Here is a 22,484-nt window from a genome sequence, read left to right as displayed (position 1 = left end):
CTTTAACACGGTTTCACTGTATATATAAATAGCAAATATCAGTGAAATATGTAACATTCATAAAATACATAATAGTAATAAAATAGTTAAAGACATAACATGGAACAAGAAAATACCAACAAAATGTAAGAGAGTCATATATGAAACTTATTACGTACCAATCCTGACCTATGGTTGCGAAACATGGACCATGAGAAACAAAGATGTTAGTAGAATCCAGGCAGCAGAAATGAAATTTGTCCGTAGCACGATCGGCAAAACACAGAGGGACAGAGTCCGTAATGAGGAAATCCGCAAGCAGGCTCAAGTTGTAAGACTGCAGGACAAAATAACAGTGCAGCGACTGAGATGGTATGGACATATGCGACGCATGGGTGATAACAGATTACCAAAAAAAATGTACGATCTAAAACTTGAAGACAAGAGACCAAGAGGGCGACCAAGACTCAGGTACAAGGACATGGTGATTGACATTCAACAGAGAGGACATACTCTGGAAAGCATTGAAGAAGGAGAGAAGTTCAGGGACCGCAACTGGTGGAGAAGCCTCGTTTGCCGACCCATCGCTTAAGATGGAACGACGTGGGATATGTATGTATGTATGTAGTAATAATGCACTAAATTTTAAAAAATGTTTTCTATATTCCTTTTATTACAAGTTATGGTTATGATACGAGGCATAAGATATGGAAGTATTTAAAACGAAGTCATCATTGTTGCTTTAGATAATTTATATGGTCTACAGTATTAAATAATCAAATTAAAGGCATAATCAAAATAAAATAATGTTATGTACTGTAAAAAAATGTGGAGTATATTACACAATGTATTCTTGCACTTAATTTCCTGTCTCCCTCATACACTGAAAATGAAACAAATAAATGTTACTAAATAAAGTTATTATAGAATCTGTCTTCAAACCCCTATAAAGTAGCACAAATAGTACAGTAACTTTTTTATCGTTATGTGCAGCGTGTCATGAAGCACTCCTTCAACGTTTTCCATTGTGATGTTTTGGTGCTGATCCAAAAAAAAGATACTTTGTAGGCTGAGAAGGACTGCTGAACATTGCAGGAAGTCACCGGTGCATATTTTAAAAAATAAAACTAGCTGGGTGAAATATCTTCCGGGGGGCTCTTCTTGTTCACCACTAATGATCTTGCAAACAGGTACATAACCTAGATAACCTACATTGTGTTTCAAGACTGCATGGACTTTGTTAGAAACTTTGACCAATGAAAGGCACCTAGCCATCTCAGATTCTGAGGAAGGATTGGTGCTGTTGTATGCAGCTGAGGCACTCACCCACTGTATTTCCGAGAAAAAGGGTTAGAAATTCTAAAGGCATTTTAAAGCCAACTTTAGCATTTGAAATATATTCTATATGAGAGGAAATGAATTATCTGCATAGCAGAAATGTTTCAGGAAGAAAAGAAATGAAAATCACCAATTTTTTTACTACAGTCTGAAAATCAAATGGGCTGACAATTTTTTTGCATAATTACCTAAATATGCACAAAAAAAGTTACATTCTTCACATAATACTGTATGTACAAATACATAATATTACTAAAAATATGTAAAATGAAACACAGGTAGCCGGGTTGAGCAGCTCAGATGGTTGAGGTGCAGGCCTTCTGACCACAACTTGGCAGGTTCGATCCTGGTTCAGAACGGTGGTATTTGAAGGTGCTCAAATACGTCAGCCTCAAGTTAGTAGATTTACAGGCATGTAAAAGAACTCCTGCGGTACAAAATTCCAGCACCTCGGCATCTCAAAAAACCATAACAGCAGTTAGTGGGATGTAATCCAATAACATTATTATTATTATTATTATTATTATTATTATTATTATTATTATTATTATTATAGAAACACACGTATAAGCATAATTTTATCAGAACCACAATTTGCCAACATTTTTACTCGTCTTCAAGTAAAGGAATGGAATGTGTAATTACAGAATAATCTGGCCCCTAGTCATCAGACATGATCTTGACTACCGTAAAGTATCTGCCAGGGAGGGTCCTTGTCTCCTTACCAAGGAATAAAAATGTGCTCTTCTGGAAATTTGTCAGAAGGTCCTGACTCGGTACAAGGAAGGAGTGGATGTATTACACCATACTGCACAATATTGTCACCTGTGATGAGACCTAGACCCATCACTATTCCCCTGAATTTTTTTTTTTTTTTGCTAGTGGCTTTACGTCGCACCGACACAGTTAGGATAGGCCTAGGAATTGGAAGGAACCGGCCATGGCCTAAATTAAGGTACAGCCTGGTGTGAAAATGGGAAACCATGGAAAACCATCTTCAGGGCTGCCGACAATGGGATTCGAACCCACTATCTCCCAGATGCAAACTCACAAACGCGCACCCCTTACCGCACGGCCAACTTGCTTGGTACCCCTGAATTCAAACAAGCAAATACAGAGGGGCAAAAATGGAGGAAAATAAAGGCCAAAGAATGTTTGTCAGCTGGAAAAGTCTGTAACTGTTTCTGGGAATTCATGGGTATTTTGTCAGTTAATATCCATCAAGAACAAAGAAAAATGAATGCTGCCTACTACCGTCAACTTCTAGGTGACAGAAAAGCTGCCTAACGCTGCCAACGTCAGCAACCAAATTCCCTTACCACTGCTTTAAGGTATGACCCGCTAGATGAAATTCACTGGACACCACTAGAACACCTCCCTTTACTGCCCAGATTTCACACCCTGCTAATATAATTTCTTTGGACCACTGAAACGGGCGTTGTGAGGGGTCAGCGATTCAACGGTAATGTCAGAGTGGACACGTATTCGTGCGCAACTGGCTGTGAACATACTCCTGATCTTCCTTCCAGGATTGACGTTAAAAAGCTGCCAATATGATGAGAAAAATGAGATAAGTTACGAGATTATGTACAAAAGCAGCATGTTGCTTTCACACCTTTCGGCTGAATCTCTAAAATGTAAAATTAAAAATTATGGTTTATATTTGATATCACCTTTCTCCTCCTATCAGCAAAGGCACTGTCAAGATAATTTTGTATCTTCTGAATTCTAAGCTATATTATGAATTGTATATCATGTGTATTAAAGCCTTTCTCTAGCTATATATATTTCCTGTTTTCTAACTGTGTTTATATGATATGACATTTGCAGAAAATTTCTAAACTGGCAGCAGAATAGAAGGAACAAGACTTAACTTTTCTACTCAATTCGTTTTGCATTATGTAATGAATCCTCGACCTTGATAGATCACAGCAATACTGAACCTTGACGAGCAGAAGTAGGTAACCCAGGACTAAAGTACACAAACTATGAGCAAAGAAAGCTTTGGTACAAATGATATTACTTCCAGCAAATAATAAAAATAATATAAAAGGCTTCTACTAACATTTGTTTTAGAAACAGTGTGATCTGCAATACTACTTTATATTTTCATAGGCAAATGTTTTCATATTTGTTGTCTGGTGCTTTTTACACCTTTCAGTGCACCGTTGTTATTTCATAATTCCCAGCGGAAAGGGTTTTCATATTGTTCTCTAGTGTTTTTCACACATTTATTTTTCTCCTTTCATCTTTAGAAATGGTGGATATAGTTTTCTCTGTACCCACGGATGCACGACGTAAAATGCCATCGCTTAACACGTTCTTTTTCCTTGTCCCCTGCAGAAATGTCTTAACGAGGTTTTACTGTATTTGATTTCATTGGCTTGAATTCTACTCTCCTCCCTGCTTGTCATTGTCCAAGTCTCAGCCGCATAACTAAGTCAATATGGGTGCACAATAAATTTTTTACATCAACTCTTTACACCTCCTTGATACCTTCTTGTACTTGTTCGAATGGGCCTACTTTGGACTATGCTTTTTCAACTGTTGGGCATTTTCTGCTGGTGTAATTCCTTTCATTCATCTGTTCAGGGGGTACCTTTCTTCTGGGGTTTTTCATGAAATCCATGTACTTCTTTCAGGGTATTTTGAAGGTCTGATATTCCCAATTTTTTAATGTCCTTCTCGGTTTCTGTCAGCCAAGTGGTATGAATAGTTTTGTTCTGCCAGAAGATGAACGGGCGATTGGTCACTCTTTTTTATTTAATTCAGTATTTCTCTGCATTCAAGACTTCAATACTGGGCCACATCCTGCTAGGTTTTTGGGACCTAAGAATTTTTCTCTTCTTTCATGGCTCTCATCAAAGGGTCAGAATTTCTCATCGATCTCTTTTGATTGGTGGTTAGAAGGGCTGATATTCTCACCACTCCTTCTCTCAAAACAATCATCGAACAAGCCTTCCACATTTCCTTTCTCGCCATCATTCATATTTTGTATACCACCATTGCCGAAAACTTGAATGAGTTAGTGTGAAGTTGAACAGCTAGCAAGGGGGGGGGGGGAAGAAAAGAAATTGACTTGCTTGCGAATGTAGAGAAACAACAACAACAACACTAATAATAGAAGAAGAAGTCAAAAAGGACCTGGCGAAAGCCCAGATAAATATATGAGAAATATGAAATATGTTCTGTAAAAATACTATACAGATGGTTAGTACAGCCAGAGAATGAAGTTCCAAGGAGACTAGGAAATAAGTGGGAAGAAAGGAAGAGAGCCCACGGAGAAAAAATGAAAGCCATATGGAATACCAGAAAAGTGAATCATTAATGTACTGCATGATCCAACAGGGTCCATATGCAAATATTATTATTATTATTATTATTATTATTATTATTATTATTATTTAATATTAATATTAATAATAATAATAATAACAACAACAACAACAACAATAATATGGCCTCAGCTACCGTGAGAAAAAATTCTGACTTTATGCCAATTAGGCTTCGTGTGTCTCAATTCTGATATTCCATTTTACTGTATTAGGTGGCAGAGAAACAGATCTCTGTTTGGCAACCATGACTCAAGTTTTAATTAATTTTGTCTGTTAAATACCATATGTGTCACCAGAAATCATTTGCATCTGGATATCATAACGCATTATAAGAGTAAATGGACAAGAGGACCTTTTCAATACAATATGTATATTGTATTGAATAAATTGACAAGAAGGTCCACTTTGTATTGCACTTCAATACGAAACAAAAATAAAATTTCTAGCTTATAAATATATCGTAATACATGGAGTACCAAATGGACTTTTGCCCTGACCTGCAAAAATTAATCTGCATCTGCTTGGTTTGAATTATGATCTTGGTATCTGGAGGTTGACAATCTACCACTGATCCAAAAGTAACTGACAATACACTGCTTAAAAATTGATTTGTCTGATATGGGTTAAACTTCCCTCCATTCTACATTCCTCGTTTGGTCGGTCCATTAGAAAATGCCTCTCGGTCCATAAAACAAAGAATAACGGGCGAGAGGATTCACTGTCCTGACTGCACGACCTCTCATAATCTGCAGGCTTTCGGGCTGAGCAGTGGCCGCATGGTAGGCCATGACCCTTCGGAGCTGATGCGCTATGAGATTTTCATTTGGTTTCATTAGAAAAGGCTTTGATATTAGTATCTCCCACATCTAGGATTATTTAGTCCTTATTCAACGAGAGCATCTAAGAAAAACAGACAATGAGGTACTGGACTCAACTTACCTTCCTTTCTGCTACTTTATCGGCATTCATTTGGAGCACTCGAGGATGTGTCCATATCCTCTGTAATGCCTGGAAGTCAGCAAACAGCTTAGCTCCTTTACCTCCAGTATTACCACTTCCACCCTGGGCTAAGTGGGTCAAGTAATGCTGGTACAACTTGGACTGGAGCTCAGTTAGTCTTAATGACATCACATACTCATGTTTGGGAGGCAGAAACGGCATCAGCACAGAATAGTCAAAGCGCTGGGAATAAAAAAAGCAATATAATTATCACATTAAAGAGGAGCAAGTAAGTAGGAAAAAATAAAACATAAAACACACAAAATTACATTTTATTCACTAAGAATGCTCTTCAGTTGCGATTTTGGGAGTGTTGATGTAGACATGATGTGGGGAGGATATCTATAATTTTCTAGTTTTGTTAGTCTGGCATTCTGTTTAAAATGAACAAAAAAACCTACCACAAAAAACAAAAACAAACCTACACATTTGTTTCTCATGAAACTTGTCAGTATTAAAGACGACACATCCAGAATTTCCATAATAAAGAGACTTCCCTCGAGAGCCACCAATACCACACCTGTGTTGGTTTTTTGTTAACAGCAGCATTTGTGTTTGACAGGATAATGGCACTATATATCGAACGCCCTTTAAATATCAAACAGTTCGCACATCTCGTTGCAAAATAAGGATATCAAAAAGTTTACATAACATGTGAGATATCTAAATTCACCCTTCCAAACTCAGCTTTATGTCAATCAATAGGTCGAAGTCGTTACCGTGTTGGCAAGCATGGGAAAGTCTCAGAACTTTGGAGTTGATGGGATTTTGATGAGATCGTTGTATTGTTAGGAAGGTCCCTGTGATTATCTGCTTTTGCCAGTAAAATAGTGTCTTCAGAAGGTATCCTTTAAATAATAGGTTGTATTAACATACATACATACATACATACATACATACATATTTATTAATTTCTTGTATTGTGAGTTTTCACTTATCTTCATGTTTATTTCTAAAATAAAATACTGTTCAATATTTGACTCTCATTTTATAATATTGAAAGGACGTTCGATAAATGAGGTTCATTTAATACAAAAACAACCCTTAATATAAAACACCACTGAAAATTAATGGGCTGTTTACGATTTTAATTTGTAGTATTGTTTTATTTGGCGGCGAAGTCCAGATTTATGGTCATGACAGCTGAGGCATCTACCTGTAACTTGAGATGGCCTGAATTTGAGCCTCATCGGGTATAGTTAAATTTCTTTTACGATGTATTGTGTCTGTCTGATGCCGTACGTTGTTCTAATCACTTTATTTAATAATCCTGTCACTATCCAAGGGTTATCATCGTTGGCAAATAAAGTGGCGTCGACAAGAGGGGGTGTGTGGGGGCAGTTACCCTGCACTATTTGGAAAAAAAACAATTTAATTACATTTTAGCTATTTAAAACTAGAAAGCAGAAAATAATTGTTTTTGCAGTTCTTGCTTATTTCCTTAACTAGTGCTCATAGTTTGACAATGGTCAAAATTAAGATGCCCAATGGAGGAATTGTCCCAAATGCCAAAGTTAAACCTGTTGAAAAAAAATGAAACTGTGTCAGAATTCATTATCTGCCTTGACTGAAGCTGTTCAACAGGTTAAGTCCAGTATGATGCAGCAAAGACAGGCCTCTAAAACATACCAGCTCCCTTTAACAACGTTAAACGACAAATTATCTGGACGTCAAAAGATTCAGACTGCCCTTGGGCGGAAGAGGTGAACAGTTCATTAAACAAGCTCTTCTCGTAAACATTTTAAGGCACAGTGCCGGACATTGCGTGTGTTGTGCTACTCTTCAGGGACTTGCGCCTTGCTACATATAAGTGACTGATCTTCTACTTCTGCTGGATTTTATGATTTAAAATCGTGCAGTGCTAACCCCTATTGTCTTATATTGCTTCTTGAACTGCTTTTGTGAAAGACTTATTCTTTAATTCTTTGTTTTCCTATGCATTGTTTTTGTATTTTTAATCGGATGATGACCCAGATTGGTGGTCGAAACCAGTACCGCTCTTAACCAAATAAGAATGTAACACTACCTTTCTTATTTACTTGTACTGAATAGGTTGAACCACTTAATTTCTTATTTCAATTTAATTGTGATACAGTTCAATACAGAACATTATGAAATTTTTATCTTTAAAAGTACCTGACATATAATGCATGACCTAAGAGCAGAAGAAACTAACATAAGGTTCTTGTGGATATGAATGCCCATAATAAATTTTCAGTAGAAACAGGGCCCAACCAAATCTATAGTTACACATTTTTCAGGAGACAAAAAAAAAAAAAGAAAAAAAAAAAAAAAAAAAAAGAAGACTTTCATAACATATCCAACTCGAAAACAAAATATTTAAAAAAAAATCCACTGGCAATATCTGAGATGTGAACAGATATGTCTGCAAAGTTTAAACTACATTTGAGGCCCTTTTCAACTCAATAGATGTAGATAATATAAAATTCATACTTTCCAAAATACATTCACTGGCACGAAAAGCGCAACACTTCAATTCCTTAAAAACCCTTGAGATTTACTTTAAATTCCAGTTATTTTTATTACACTGTCCGACTCGTTGGCTGAATGGTCAGTGTACTGGCCTTCGGTTCAGAGGGTCCCGGGTTCGATTTCTGGTCAGGTAGGGGATTTTAACCTTAATTGGTTAATTCCAATGGCCCTGGGGCTGGGTGTTTGTTCTGCCCCCAACATCCCTGCAACTCACACACAACACATAACACTATCCTCCACCACAATAACACACATTTACCTACACATGGCAGATTCCACCCACCCTCATCGGAGGGTCTGCCTTACAGGGGCTGCACTCGGCTAGAAATAGCCACACAAAATTATTATTATTATTATTATTATTATTATTATTATTATTATTATTATTATTATTATTATTACACTAATCTACTATTTTATAATAAAATATTGCAGTATGGACTCCTTTTGGTGAAAGATTTGGAGAATTATTTGTTACAAGCAACTAGATTGAAGTAAGCCAGAGATATGGAAATAACATTTTGGGAAGGTCATGAAGTTAATTCTCCTTTGTTTAAGTCTTTTAAACTTCTCTTCATGGAAGTGTGTATTACCTCCTCTTGCATCAATCAAGCATCCAACCTTTCAGGCATGCTCATGATTAACACTGTAATGTCCTTTTGATGAATCATCTCCCATTCTTCCACGATGGCCTCCCGTAGGACCTGTAGTGTGTCTGGATAGTGCTAACAGACCTTTCTCCCAAGCTGGTCCCATACATGCTCAATAGGATTCAAAGTGGGGTTCAAGCAGGCCAAACCATAACATGAATCTCTGCTTCATCCAAGAACTATTGCACACATCTCACAACATGTGGGCATGCAATGTCCTGCATTAGTGTGTAACCATAACCAAGAATTGGAACAAAAGGTAAAACATGCTCTAGAAGGATTTCCTCCACATGCTCCACGAAGATCAAATCTGCCCTTGCAGTCATATTGATTCCTGCTCATACTATCAAAGAACACTCTGAAAAGGTGTGCTGGGTGAGAATGTACGAGAGGAATACATTTCCCCAGGTATTCTCCAGATTTTTTTCTACCATTAGATGATTACCGGCCAAATCGTGAACAGCACTTGCTCCCACTGTTATAATGAAAAGTAGTATGCTATGCTATTTGGTGAGTTCTGGGCCTTTAGTGGGTCTTATTGATTGAAAATAGTCTTCTTCACACATGTCTCTCACTATAGTTCTTGGCACGCAAGGCAATACAAAAAAGCAAATATCACCATCCTATTCTCTCTTTTTAATGGCTCATCACTGCTGCCAACTTAAATAGTTACATATTGAAATCACGAGACATAACCATCAACAAACTAACCTCAATGTAAGTATCAATAATGGGGTTCCATTACCCAAGTAAATGATCACTCAAGATATTCATAATTAAGTCGGTTTTCAAGCTCAATGAGAAATTAAGGAAATAAACACTTTCTCTCACCCTCACACAATTTAATATTATATATTTCTGCCATTATTTTTGTACCGGTTGGTACACCCATACGCCGCACATTTGAATTTTCCGCCTTAAAGTACTCCTCTACTGGAGAAACTCTGAACCTTATAAACTGAATTAATTCAACCATTTATCTGAAGATGTCACTGTATTAATTCCGAATTGTTTTTGTTTACTAATTATCAAGAAGTGTGGACATTCTCTCACAGATGTCTCTACCAAAAAACTATGATCATGCACCCTGGTGCGAAGTGAAGGAACTTTTGTTGAAAACTTTTGTATTTATAAGTTTTGGTCTTTACTAAATTTTGTTCTTTCATTTGTGGGTTAGCAATATTAAGCTTTCTTTCTGCCTGTTTTGAACTTAGCCAATCAGTAATTTCTGTAATTAATTTTCCACCTATGAGAGGTTTCTTCTTCGAATTTCCATGTGTAACTCTTAGCTACCCAATAAAGTTGAGTGGGTGTGTCTTTATTATTCATGACAGGTCTCGAATCTTCCACGAGGGTTTAAAAACTGCCAATTTTCTCGGCTCGTCGCCACTTCAACAACATCTATTTTAGTGTATGGAAGTATAGCAGGGGGCGGGTTGCGCCTCTTCCTTCGAGCAGCAGCTCTTCAGCAAAGGTAATGGCCTTTTAACATCTTTATTTCTTTCTTGCTCAGCAGTTAACCCCCGGGGAAGGTTCGAAACCTTTTCAAAGTATCCTACCTGTTCAAAAATGTAACTTAGTGCCGGCTTATGTAAACATTTTCTTATTACTTTAAATGTAAATCGGGGATAGAGAGTGCTTTACCCTCTCGAGCTCCCCTTCATTTTGACTTGAGGTGACTATGTTTTCGTAACTGATTTTCTAATCTTTCCTAATGTATTAAAATTTTCTTATACAAGTCACCTATATAGTGTGGGAATATCCCCTGTGTATCGGCTTAGCGCCACTTAGGTTTTAACTAGCTTTCATGTAGGAGTGCAAGTACTTGCCTCCATTCAATCTTGTATTTTGGGCCATTAATTTAACCCGTTTTTGTTTTCCTTCCTGAGAAGGCCCAGTAGATTGGGTACGAAATACCCCTGTTTAATTCTTGTAAGGTGTGGCAAGTGATCGCAATGTATGGTATGGCCTTGAATAGGCTTGAAAGATTGAGAGCGGATCAGGTCTTTCTGGTATTTTGAAAGGTACCTCAGGGAGGCGTGACATTTTGATTCCTGAGAGCAAGTGCTCCATTGTATTGAGGGAATTCTGCCCTTTTCTAAAATATGTGGTTGTGAGCTGAGAGCTCAGATTGTTAAACTTTGGGGCTCATAGCCCAGGATTTGTAAAGACCCCATAACTTGTACTTTTGTTTGTAAAATTACATTGTACCTGATATTTTTGTTATTTCACCTAGTGAAAATTGTTAAACCTTGTTGTGTATTGAAAATATAACCTTTATTTAAATTTTAAATTCATCTTTTGGACTTGTAGTTAGACCCATTCCAGCCCGCACCTTCTTTCACCTCTGCGGATCCACCAAAACACTGTAACAATTTTGATATAGGCCTACGCATCACTATAACCGTATGCTTCAATGTTTGCCTGGTGTAAATAATTCAGCTCCCTTCTTGAAAATTACTGTTCCTTTTTGGACTGAGTGAAACCACGCTGTAATAATACACATAAGCAAGTATATTACATGCGGATATGCCGTACGTCAATAAGAGTACACAAAGGCTAAGTTCACAAAATGTTCCAAAGTCGTGACAAAAAAGAAAAGTTAAATTCGGTTAGGTTGATAATGGAATTTCCTTCCATTTCAACAGAACTGATCTTTATACAGAAGGTACGTTGTTTTCCTTTTTGGAAGAGTTCTTGCAGATCTTTCTTGCTTCTTATACATCCTGATTGAATTCTATACATACAAACTGGATGAAATTAGGATCCTATTAATAAAATGCTGCATTCGTTACTTCACACCTACTATGGTATTATGAAGGTTGGAACTTAAATAGTGGCAACTATTTATTTACAACAGATACAGAAGAGTTACATGTTAGCAACCTTTACTGTCCTTCAATGTAGTCCCCAACGTTGTGTATAACCCATTGCCAGCGATGTGGAAGTCGTAGTTTACCTTTAGCAGAGCAACAATTCTGAAAGCTGCCTCTGTGGATCCGTGGTAGAGCGTCGGCCTCCGGATCCCAAGATAGTGGGTTCAAACCCGGCAGAGGTAGTCGGATTTTTGAAGGGCGGAAAAAAGTCCATTCGACACTCCATGTCGTACGATGTCGGCATGTAAAAGATCTCTGGTGATACATTTGGTATTTACCCGACAAAATTAATTAAATCTCAGCCATAGACGCCCAAGAGAGATCCGGTTTACTCTAGGTCCGCTAGATGGCAGACAGAGAAAACCGGAACGTCGAAATTGACGAGCAGACAGCCAGATGGCGTCAAATCGAAATGTCTGCAAACGGTAGCTGAGGCCATACGATTATTATTATTATTTTTAACAATTCTGAAGCGAATGCCACAAAGGGGTTCCTTCATCTTTAGAATCAAATCAAAGTCACAAGGAGAGTCCGGAGAGTATGGTGGATGGTACAGTACTTCCCAGTCCCATCGACCGAACAAATCAGCCACAGCTTGCACTGTATGCACCCGAGCATTGTCGTTCAAAATGATGGGTGGATTCTGTAGAAAGTGTTGTCGCTTCTTTCCAAAGTTGGTCGCAGGTGGTGCTCTAAAAACGAACGGTAATACTGTGCATTGACAGTCTGCCATGGAGGAATGTAATGCGTTAGGATAACACCATCACAGTCGTACACGAGGATCACAATAACTTTCGCCGTACTGGGGCTCTGACGAACTTTCCACTTTCGTGGTGACCCGTAATGACGCCATTCGTTCGATTGGTGTTTCAGTTTTAGCTCGTACGATTTGGCCCATACCTCATCCAGGGTTATGATACAGCGTAAGAAAGTCTCTCCTTCGCGCTCATAGCACTTCCAAGTGCTTCTTAGCAGTGTCCTAACGCAACCATTTATGCATTTCCGTCACGTCATGCGGAACCCATCGTAATGCAATTTTTCGCATGCCCAGGCGTTCCTTCAGGATGTGAAGCACAGTCGTATGCGCTAATCCGGTTACTTGGACGAGCTAACGAATCGTCTGGTTTCGATCACTGTCCAGTAACGCGGCAAGAGCATGCACTTCTTCTTCACTGACGCTCGTAGGACGACCTGCCCGATGAATGTCTGCCACAGTTTGCCAACCATCGTTGAAGGCTTTTACCCAATGTGCCACTGTTCTGTAAGGCAATGCAGATTCCCCGCAAGCCTCTTGAAGACCTTGATGACACTGTCGTGCTGTACGACCTATGGCACATTCAATCTTAGTCCAACTCCGCTGTTCCTATTTGGAAAACATAGTGACAAGGTTACGTTAGACCACTAGCTCAAAAGTGACAGTGTTTAACTTGCTTGTGCGCACGCAGGTGATGTGGGAAGGGCGAGTCCATTTGCTCTGAGGTAAGGTAGGTATGTAACGAACGTGTGCTAACAGCGACAATAGCGCATAGCGTCTCCGCAACAGTGTTGCCACTATTTAAGTTCCAACCCTCATAAATGCATCATTTGAACATGCCTCAATTCCAGTAACCTGCTATTACCCAAACAGATTTACAATCCTACAGAAAAATAAAATATGCTTTACTTATACCCATGATATAACCGTAGTGATTTTTGCAATACGGCAGTGGCAGATCATTAATAAATAGTTCCAACATGCCAGATTAATATTAACTGTATGGCATTGTATCAGCAAGTAGGGTTCCTGAACTGTATGGTTAGCAACACGGAATCAAACCCGACAGTTAGAAAATAATTATAAATCACTACCTTGGGCATTAGCAGGGGAGAAAGTGTAAAGTTGTACCGTTAGTGTATGTGCTTACATGGCAGGCACCCCTCAAATGTGGTGGAGTTGATTTTGAGCTACAATGGCAGTGCCGAGTTGGTTGCGGAGAACTTGAAGCTGTAAGAAATGATCATCTTTCGCTGATGTTCTTCTTGGGCATGATCCTGTTGTTCTTGAATCCCTCCAGTTTCCCTCTACCTTAGGATATAAACTTCATGGTTTTGATCCGTGTTGAATTAAGATCACAATAATAATTATAAAATTAATGACGTAATGGTCCATCTTTTCAATACTATAATATGCAATATTTTTGAATTACATTACTAAACTAGGGACTAGTTTCGGCCTTGGTTGGCCATCTTCAGCTTTAATGTAATACATTTAATAACTAAACAAATGTACAAACACACAACTGACATTAAAATCTGGGATGAACTATGTGTAAAATTTAAAAAATAAAATTAGGCTCTGAATTCTTAGCATCTGGAGGATGCTCATCACCCAGACTCTTTCTTGCGTTAATATTCATAGAATTGTTAGGTCCATCACTGCTAATCATTACAATTTCCATTGCAAAATGGGAACTGGTAAATGGTGATTCTGTACTCAGGTCATCAATCACCAAATCTACTTGAGTGGTACTGGCAGTATGCAAGCCACTCGACTCCACTGTAAATAACCACCAGCTGATGCGAACTGCTGGATGGTGTTTCTACATCAACCAACGTAAATAAAATGTTGCCGTAGTGCTTGTTAAAAACATGCTGAAATGCTGTGGACATTGTTAGGATGGCACATGAAGATATGGTTAAAACTGACACATTCTTAATTTGTGGCTGGTATAAATTTGTAATTCAATGCAGTACCCATGAATTTTGAATAAATGATAGATAAAATTGGATAAAATTAATGAACTGAAGGAGAGAATGTGTTAGTCAAATGGCATAGGTTATAAGAGACTTACCACACACTGCGGCATGTGGTGCGTGGCCTACTGTTGTGTGCTTCATACTAAAGGTTCTGAGACATGGAAATTCTCAAAATCTTCAATTAAGGACCCCTCCTTAACATTGCCCCAACCCCTCTCCCCTTGCCATGCCCCTTCCTTTTCCTTTGAATCTCTCTACCAATAGTATGAGGCACACTACAATAGACCATGCACAAAATGCCGCATTGATAGGTAAGTCTCATATAACCTATGCCATTTGAATAACACACACTCTCCTTCAGTTCATTAATTTTATCCAATTTTATCTATAATTTATTCAGATTAACTTCATGGTCACTGCAATGAATTGCAAATTTATACCAGCCACAAATTAAGAATGTGTCATTTTTAACCATATCTTCATGTGCCGTCCTGACAAGGTCCAACAGCATTTCAGCATGATTTTAACAAGCACTAAGGGAACATTTCATTTTATTTACGTTGGTTGTTGTGGAAACACTATCTAGCAGTTTTGTGTCAGCTGGTGGTTATATATAGTGGCGTCCAGTGGCTTGAATACTGCCAATACCACTCGAGTAGATTTGGTGATTGATGACCTGAGTACAGAATCAACACTTACCAGTTCCTGTTTTGCAATTGAAATTGTAATGGTTAGCAGTGATGGAACTAACAATTCTATGAATAGTAATGCAAGAAAGAGTTTGGATGAAGAGCACTCCAGATGGTCAGAATTTGGAGCCTAATTTAGTTTTCAAATTTTACACACAGTTCATCCCAGATTTTAATGTCAACAGTGTGTTTGTAAAAATAAAAATTAACAGGAAGAAGTGATGACACAGAAGCAGGATATATTGCAGAGGTGAGGAAAATACTTTGAACAGCTTTACAATGTGCAAAATACCTCAGTACAAGGAGAGATTGAAGAACCAGATTTAGTGCAGATGGAAGATAAGGAAAATAAGGTGTCCATGGCAGAGATTGAGTGGGCCACTAAAAGAATGTAACGAGGCAAGGCAGCTGGAATTGATGAGGTCATCATAGAAATGATAATAGCAGCAGGAGTAGTTGGTCTACAGTGGTTGTATAGACTTCTCAGAGTGATATGGAGAGAAAAGACTGTACCAAAAGAGTGGACGAAAGGGGTCATTATACTAATTTTTAAGAAAGGAGACAGGAAGCAATGTGAAAATTACAGAGGAGAAACACTGATACCTCATACAGCTAAGATCGTTGAAAGAATCTTGGATAGACGAATAAGAGACAGAGTAGAGGGAAAACTGGCAGAACACAAGTATGGATTCAGAAGAGGCAGGTCCACATTTGACCCAATATTTACATGGCATCAAATGATGGAAAGGTATTGGGAATATGGAAAAGACATGGTAGTAATGTTTCTAGATATTGAAAAGGTACATGCCAGTGTCCCAAGGAATTCGGCATGGATAACATTGACAGAGGCACAGATTGGGAATGAAACAATGCAGATGGTAAATAGTATTATATCAAAATTGTGAAAGCTGTGTTTGAACCAAAGTGGGTCAAACTGGTTCAGAGTTGAGGCAGGCTTAAGACAGGGAAGTGTATTGTCTCCCTTACTCTTCATTATCATCATGGATAGAGTTCTACATAATATCAAGGAGAAGATGATGGGCAAGCAAGAAGTCGGTACAAGGAGAAATAGAAGAACCAGATTTAGTGCAGATGGAAGATAAAGAAAACAAGGTGTCCATTGCTGATGACACAGTACAGTAGTTTGGGGAGATAATGAAGAAGTATAGACACAAGATGATTTATGGAATGAGGAGATGAGAAATTTTGGAATGAAGATTAGTACTGCAAAAAGTAAGACTTTGATCATGACAAGAGGTAACAGAAAATCCAGAGGAGTGATAAAAATAGGAAATGAACCTTATGAAGTAGTGAAATTTTTTTAATATTTGGGCAGCGTGATATCACAAGATGGAAATTTGGATGGAGAAATTGTATGAGACAACACATAAACCCAGTCCCCGTGCCAGGGAAATTAACCAATCATGGTTAAAATTCCAAACCCTACCAGGAATCGACCCAGGATCCCTGTGACCAAAGACCAGCATGCTAACCATTTAGCCATGAAGCCAGACTGCAATAAAGATGAAAAGAACAAATGTACACATTGAAATTGCTCTTCCCCTCGATTTCTCTTCAGTATTTGTTGTAGTTATGCTGACAATAATTCAGCAGCAGTCAACAATGCTGACAGCAAATCAAAAGCAAGAAATCAAAAGGTATGAGTAGGAGGAGGTCGCATTTCCTGGATTTGGGAAATTATTCAAGTCAATGTGCCTTTTAATAACAATATTGGAATCATAAAAGAGGGTAAGGGGTACTCCCCAAGCCTCGGATACTCTAATGTCACCGAGCCTGAAGAAATCGATCGATGGTGGCATTATAAGTGCGGAAATTGCCCTAGAAACGTAAAAACTAATGAAAATGTTGACTGGATTTGTGAGCAGTGTGTTCGGAATGTTGCTGGCGACGGCGTTGACGAAGCACCGAAAACAATCGATGAGGAATATAAAAGTGCATTAGAAATTATAAACATTCTAAAAAAGGACAATGAGACTCTTAAAGTTGAAAATAAAGAATTAAAAGAAAGACTGCGATCGCTAGAATTTGGGATTGACCATTCTTCGAGTGATATACTGGTACCAGTAATAAACTCGAACACGTGGTGTCAAGTAGTTCGTGGATGGCCGGCTAAGAAGAAATCTACAACTGAATTTCCGGAAATAAACATCAGAAATAGGTTTTCTGTCCTAAATAACTTAATTCTGGAAGAAAGTGATCGCGCGCGTGAAACCAAATCATCGCGATCCACTGCCGTTGCCATGCCGAGTTTAAAATTTCGGCCTAGAATTCAGATTCAAGACCCAATTAGGCCTAAATCAGCGAAGGTAGCTGTGTTTGGTGATAGCCAAGGAAGGGGAATTGCGGGAGTGATTAACAACGAGAATATAGCAGCAACCGGAGAAATATATCCAGGAGCTTCTATCAAGATTCAAGATACCCGTCTCCCTTTATCTCAAAATCATAGATTAGGGAGAGGGTATTATTTATTGTAATCGTTCCATAATTTCATAATTTGTGATACATGCCGTATACAAAATTAGAAGGGGTAACTTAAATAACTATTGTGAATATTGTTAATAAATGGTACATGCGATAAATGTTCGTATAAGACAGGTGCATAGAAATTGAACAGAGAAAGAATACTATAAACTGAATGTTGGACTTCCATTCATATATAGTATTATGGCAGAAAGAAACACCAAAACATCTATTTATAGTGATATCTTTTCAGATTATCAAAGCTAATATTGCCTTTGCAGGCTGTTAAGAAAAAAAAAGAGAAAACAGAAATTATTACTCGACAATACATAAAACTAGTAGAACTACTGTAACGAGGTAGTTCCATACTATCCCTTAACCCTATGTACCTAGTGGCTCTAGACTTCAACGGAGTTATATTGTCTAGGTTACCTTAGGCACAATTCGGTTCCTGGCTGACATGTATCACATCCTTTCCTTCCTTCAATTTCCTGCTCCACCTTCCCCTAATAATGTTAAATAATTTTGCAATTCTATCCGGGTGCATCCATTCTCTGTTCAATAACTTTACAATTGTATACAACTGATTTTCGTTCTCAATTTTCTTTACATCCTCATCGTCTATGAATTTTTCTCGAATTGCCTTTGTCATAGGGCAATCTTTTATAAGGTGTGCCCATCCCATCTCTTCAGAGCATATTAGACATTTATTTTCATCCCTGTTCCTTCTATATGCTTTATTTTTATGTATCCCCATTAACCACCATATTATACCCCTCATTCTCTTTTTTGTTATAAACTCTACATTTATTCTCATTCTCCCATATATATTACAAAATTCTTCTAGTGACCTCTTACTTCTACATTGTGCATCAATGTCTTGTTTTTCAATATCCTTAATTCTTAGAACTTTTTTTTTTACATATTTTCAACTTCTCAATACATTCTTTTTCCCAGTAACATCCCATTCCAATCGTTTCTAAAATATTCCGTACCCCATCCACCCAGTATCCTTGGTTCTGATGTTTCATTTGGTGCTGATATGCTATCTGTAAAATTTCGCCCCCTTCTCGCACCTTCATTCTCAACCAATACTTTATTATCCTTTTAATAATGTCCACTCGTAGACTTATATCTTTGCACATCATTCTCACTCCACAATTAGCTGTACAGCTGGGTAGACCCATAATTATTTTCCCAAATCTACTCGTAATTGTATCAAGTGAGTCAACCCTTTCATCAACTCCCCAAATTTCCGCTCCGTACAACACTCTAGATTTAACTACTGCATTAAAAACATTTTTATGCACTCTGTAGTCTGTGTTGGGCATCTTCTTCTCTAGTATGCTAATGGCTGACAGTGCACTCATGCCTTTCAGCTTTGATCTTTTTATTTGCTCTGACCACTTTCCGTTTCCACTTAAAATCATACCCAAGTATTCTACTTTATTGACAACTTCTAACCTTGTTTCGCCCATCCACCATTTTTCATTCTTTGATAATTTGTGTCCTTTTTTACACACCATTACCTTGGTTTTCTGTACATTGATTTTTAAGTTCCATTCTTGACAGTAATTTACCACTACATTTATACTACCTTGCATACTATTGGGTGTCAAAGTGAGCAGAAGGATGTCGTCAGCAAAAATGAGGCCCGGAATATCCCGGTTCTCAAGACTTGAATAAACCCCTGCCTCGAAGCCTTTCGATTGAAAGATATCATTTATAAAAAGTAGAAACAGTACTGGTGACAATTTACAACCTTGTTTTAATCCTACATTGGAAAATATTTCTCCAAATACTACGCCCTCTTTTGTTTTTATTGCGCACCTTACTTCTGCATATATATTTTCAACCGCTGTTATCATCTTCTGGGACACCCCTATCCCTCTCATCTTGGCCACGACCGCCCCTCTGCTCACAGAATCAAATGCTTTCTCCAAGTCAATAGTAGTCATGTATACTTTTCCTCCTTTCTTTTTTACATACCTATCTATTATTGTTTTCACTACAAAAATATTATCTGTTGTCCTCATCCTTTCTCTAAAACCTGCTTGCAGCCTCTCCAGAATCGATTCCCCCTCTGCCCACTTCATTATCCTTTTTGCTAACACACCTGTATATATTTTACTTAATGTATCTAGCAACGTTATACCCCTGTAGTTGTTAGGGTTATTTTTATCTCCCTTCTTCTTATAGATTGGGCAGATCACTCCCTCTTGCCAAGATTTTGGGAACTCACCTCCTTCAAATATTTTGTTAAATAGTTTCGCCATACTTTCTAGGATATCCTTATTTTGTGCCAGCTGCTTCCAAAATTCGTTGGTGATACCCGAAATCGCTCCAGATTTGCCTTTCCTGGCTTTCCCTAGTATCTCTTTTATTTCTTCTTTCGATATTTCCTTATCTTAGCCCTACCGATATACCGGTATCGTTTACTCTCGGTCTCCACCTATCTTCAGTCTCTAAAAGATTCTTATAGTGCTCCACCCAGATAGCCTGACTTATTACCGTCTGCCGCGGCAGCTTCCGTATTCCACAAATCCCCTTAATTGTACTCCATACTTTTCTACTATCATTCTGTTTTGCATTGCTATTTAATTCGACAACTCTCTGCTCCTGCCATTCAGACTTGGTTGCATACAGTAATTCCCTATATTCTCTTCTCACGTTACAAAATCCCATCCTATGGTTTTCTTCCCCATGCTTCCGAAACTCCTTCAATGCTTTCATCACTTCATACTTTTTATGCCTGCATTCGTCATTGTACCAGCCTTTTCCTATTATATTCTGCCCCTCCTTTATCTTCATCTTCTCCCCTGCCATCTTTACAGAATTTTCAATTATTTTAACTGCTGTATTCGTTTGGTTACTCTCGATCATTGAATCTATTCCAGCTTTCACTATCTGTCCTATTTCTCCATCATAATAATTCATAAACTCGTTTTTTAGCTCCTCTCTCCACCTATATTTTGTGACAATCGTTTCTTTGTATTTTATCATATTGCTTGTTGGTGTCTTACCCTCTCCAACTTTTATTCTGACAATAATTGGGAGATGGTGTGACTCACCCCATTCCTTAACCTCCATACTTTTAATCACAGGCAACGCACTCCTAGAGCATAACGCCAAGTCTATGCTACTACCCCCTGTTTCCATAATGTATGTCAGGTTCCCTAATTCGTCGCCATGCCACCATCCATTCAAAATATATAATTCTATCGTACCACATAGCTCTAACAACTTTTCTCCATTTTTATTGCAACCCTTATCCTGGCTCACTCTCTTTTTTACATAAACAGCTTCTGTCTCCTTGTCGTATACCGGCTTCTGGTCTGCAACCCTCGCATTGAAATCCCCCATTATAAGAATGCCTGCATCTTCAAAAATATTTTGTACTCTATTGATTTCTGATGCCAACTCATCAAAGAAAACCCTTTTCGCAAATGGCGAGGTTTCAGGAGGGTTGTAGACAAAACCAATACATAAGTCTGTCTCATTTTCATCATACATCTTTATTCTTACCCACATCATTTCTTCCATTTCTGATTCTATCTGAATTATTCTAGCTTGCAAATCCTCCCTAACCATCACCATTATCCCACCCGGGTATCTGCCCCTTTCGGTTCGTCTCTCTTTTGACTTATAATAGACTGTGAACTCTCATATTTCTATAATAGTTTTCGGTGGAATCCATGTTTCCACACATGCGAGAATATGCAAGCTATGTAATAACTCTTTAAAAGCTTCATTCTGTAACTTACTCCTAAGGCCTTCAATATTGATACACCCTACTCTTATCTCTAGTTATGTCTTTCTCCCTTGCCCCTCACTCTGGCTGATCTTCTTGGACCTCGTAATCCTTGTTACACCTAGATCTTCAGGGTTCTCATCTAGCGTGTTAACACCCTCTCTATTAAGTCTACCCTCATTTACATTACCTTTTCTGAGCAAGAAGTCCTTGATACTCACACGTCTGCGTTTCGGTGTTGCTTCTTTCAGAGAGTCTGCACTCAGCTGCCTCTGAAGGTCGCCTGGACTGCCTTCGCTAATCGTTGATTCAGCATCTGTTACTTCCTCTCTCTGTCCTTGTTGCATCACTGGCTGGTTGTCCCTCTCTGCTCCGCACTCTGCTGGTCTCAGCTGCCTCGTACGTTCACCTTCCTCCTCGGCCAATGTACTCGCTGTATTGTACATATTCTTTAACTGCTCTACTCCCCAGGTCCTCGTCCAGTTACTGTCCCCCACCACTAATTTGCTGCGCCTTATGTAGGCCCTTAATCTTTCACGTCTAGCTTTCCCTAGGTGAAACTGTAGCATTTTCTGGTTCCTGAAGGCTTCTTTTTCCATTTCTTGTTTGACCCATATTTTCTCACCTTTCAACCGACTTGTACTATGCAGAATCTTTCTCACTAATAAGTTTGATACAAATCTCACTCTCACTGGTCTCTTGCCTTTTGTTTTCCCCATTCTCTGTAATTCTTCTATATCGGCTTCTCTACAGCTAATCTTCATCTTCTCGTTAATTAGCTCCAGCACTTTGAATACCAGGTCTTCTTTAGTGTTCTCTGGTAGCCCACATATAAAAATATTTTTCTTTCGGGTTTCCTCTTGTCTTTTTTTCTCCTGCCATCTCAACTCTTTTATCTCATCCTCCATTCTCCTCACCTTATCCCTCAAACTTGATATTTCTTTATTATTTTGGACTGCCCTTTCAGTCACTTTTCCTATCTCCTCTTTCACCATTTCTCATATATCACTAGATTGCTCTCGTAATAGCTCTCTCATTTGTTCAGTTTGGGCCTTACTAAATTCCCTTATCTTCTCCATGTCTTCCCAACCAACCACATTCTCATGATCAGGTCCAGGGTTCATCTCGACCCTTCCAATAACCAACAACACTGCCAT

The 22,484-nt window shown here is 38.4% G+C and overlaps 1 protein-coding gene across 1 annotated transcript in view; it reads right to left on the bottom strand.

Annotated features, from left to right (window-relative positions):
• Nucleotides 1-22,484, bottom strand: part of LOC136857368 (transcriptional regulator ATRX) — a 605,506-nt gene that overhangs the window by 138,090 nt on the left and 444,932 nt on the right. The window contains exon 23 of the mRNA XM_068225161.1: nt 5,592-5,834. Within this exon, the coding sequence (XP_068081262.1) occupies nt 5,592-5,834 (243 nt within the window). The remainder of the gene's footprint in view (nt 1-5,591; nt 5,835-22,484) is intronic.

The sequence above is a fragment of the Anabrus simplex genome, chromosome 1, assembly GCF_040414725.1.
Source record: "Anabrus simplex isolate iqAnaSimp1 chromosome 1, ASM4041472v1, whole genome shotgun sequence".
NCBI classification, from domain to species: domain Eukaryota; kingdom Metazoa; phylum Arthropoda; class Insecta; order Orthoptera; family Tettigoniidae; genus Anabrus; species Anabrus simplex.
The sequence above is the reverse complement of the archived record's forward strand: the minus strand, read 5'-3'. Positions and strand labels throughout refer to the sequence as shown.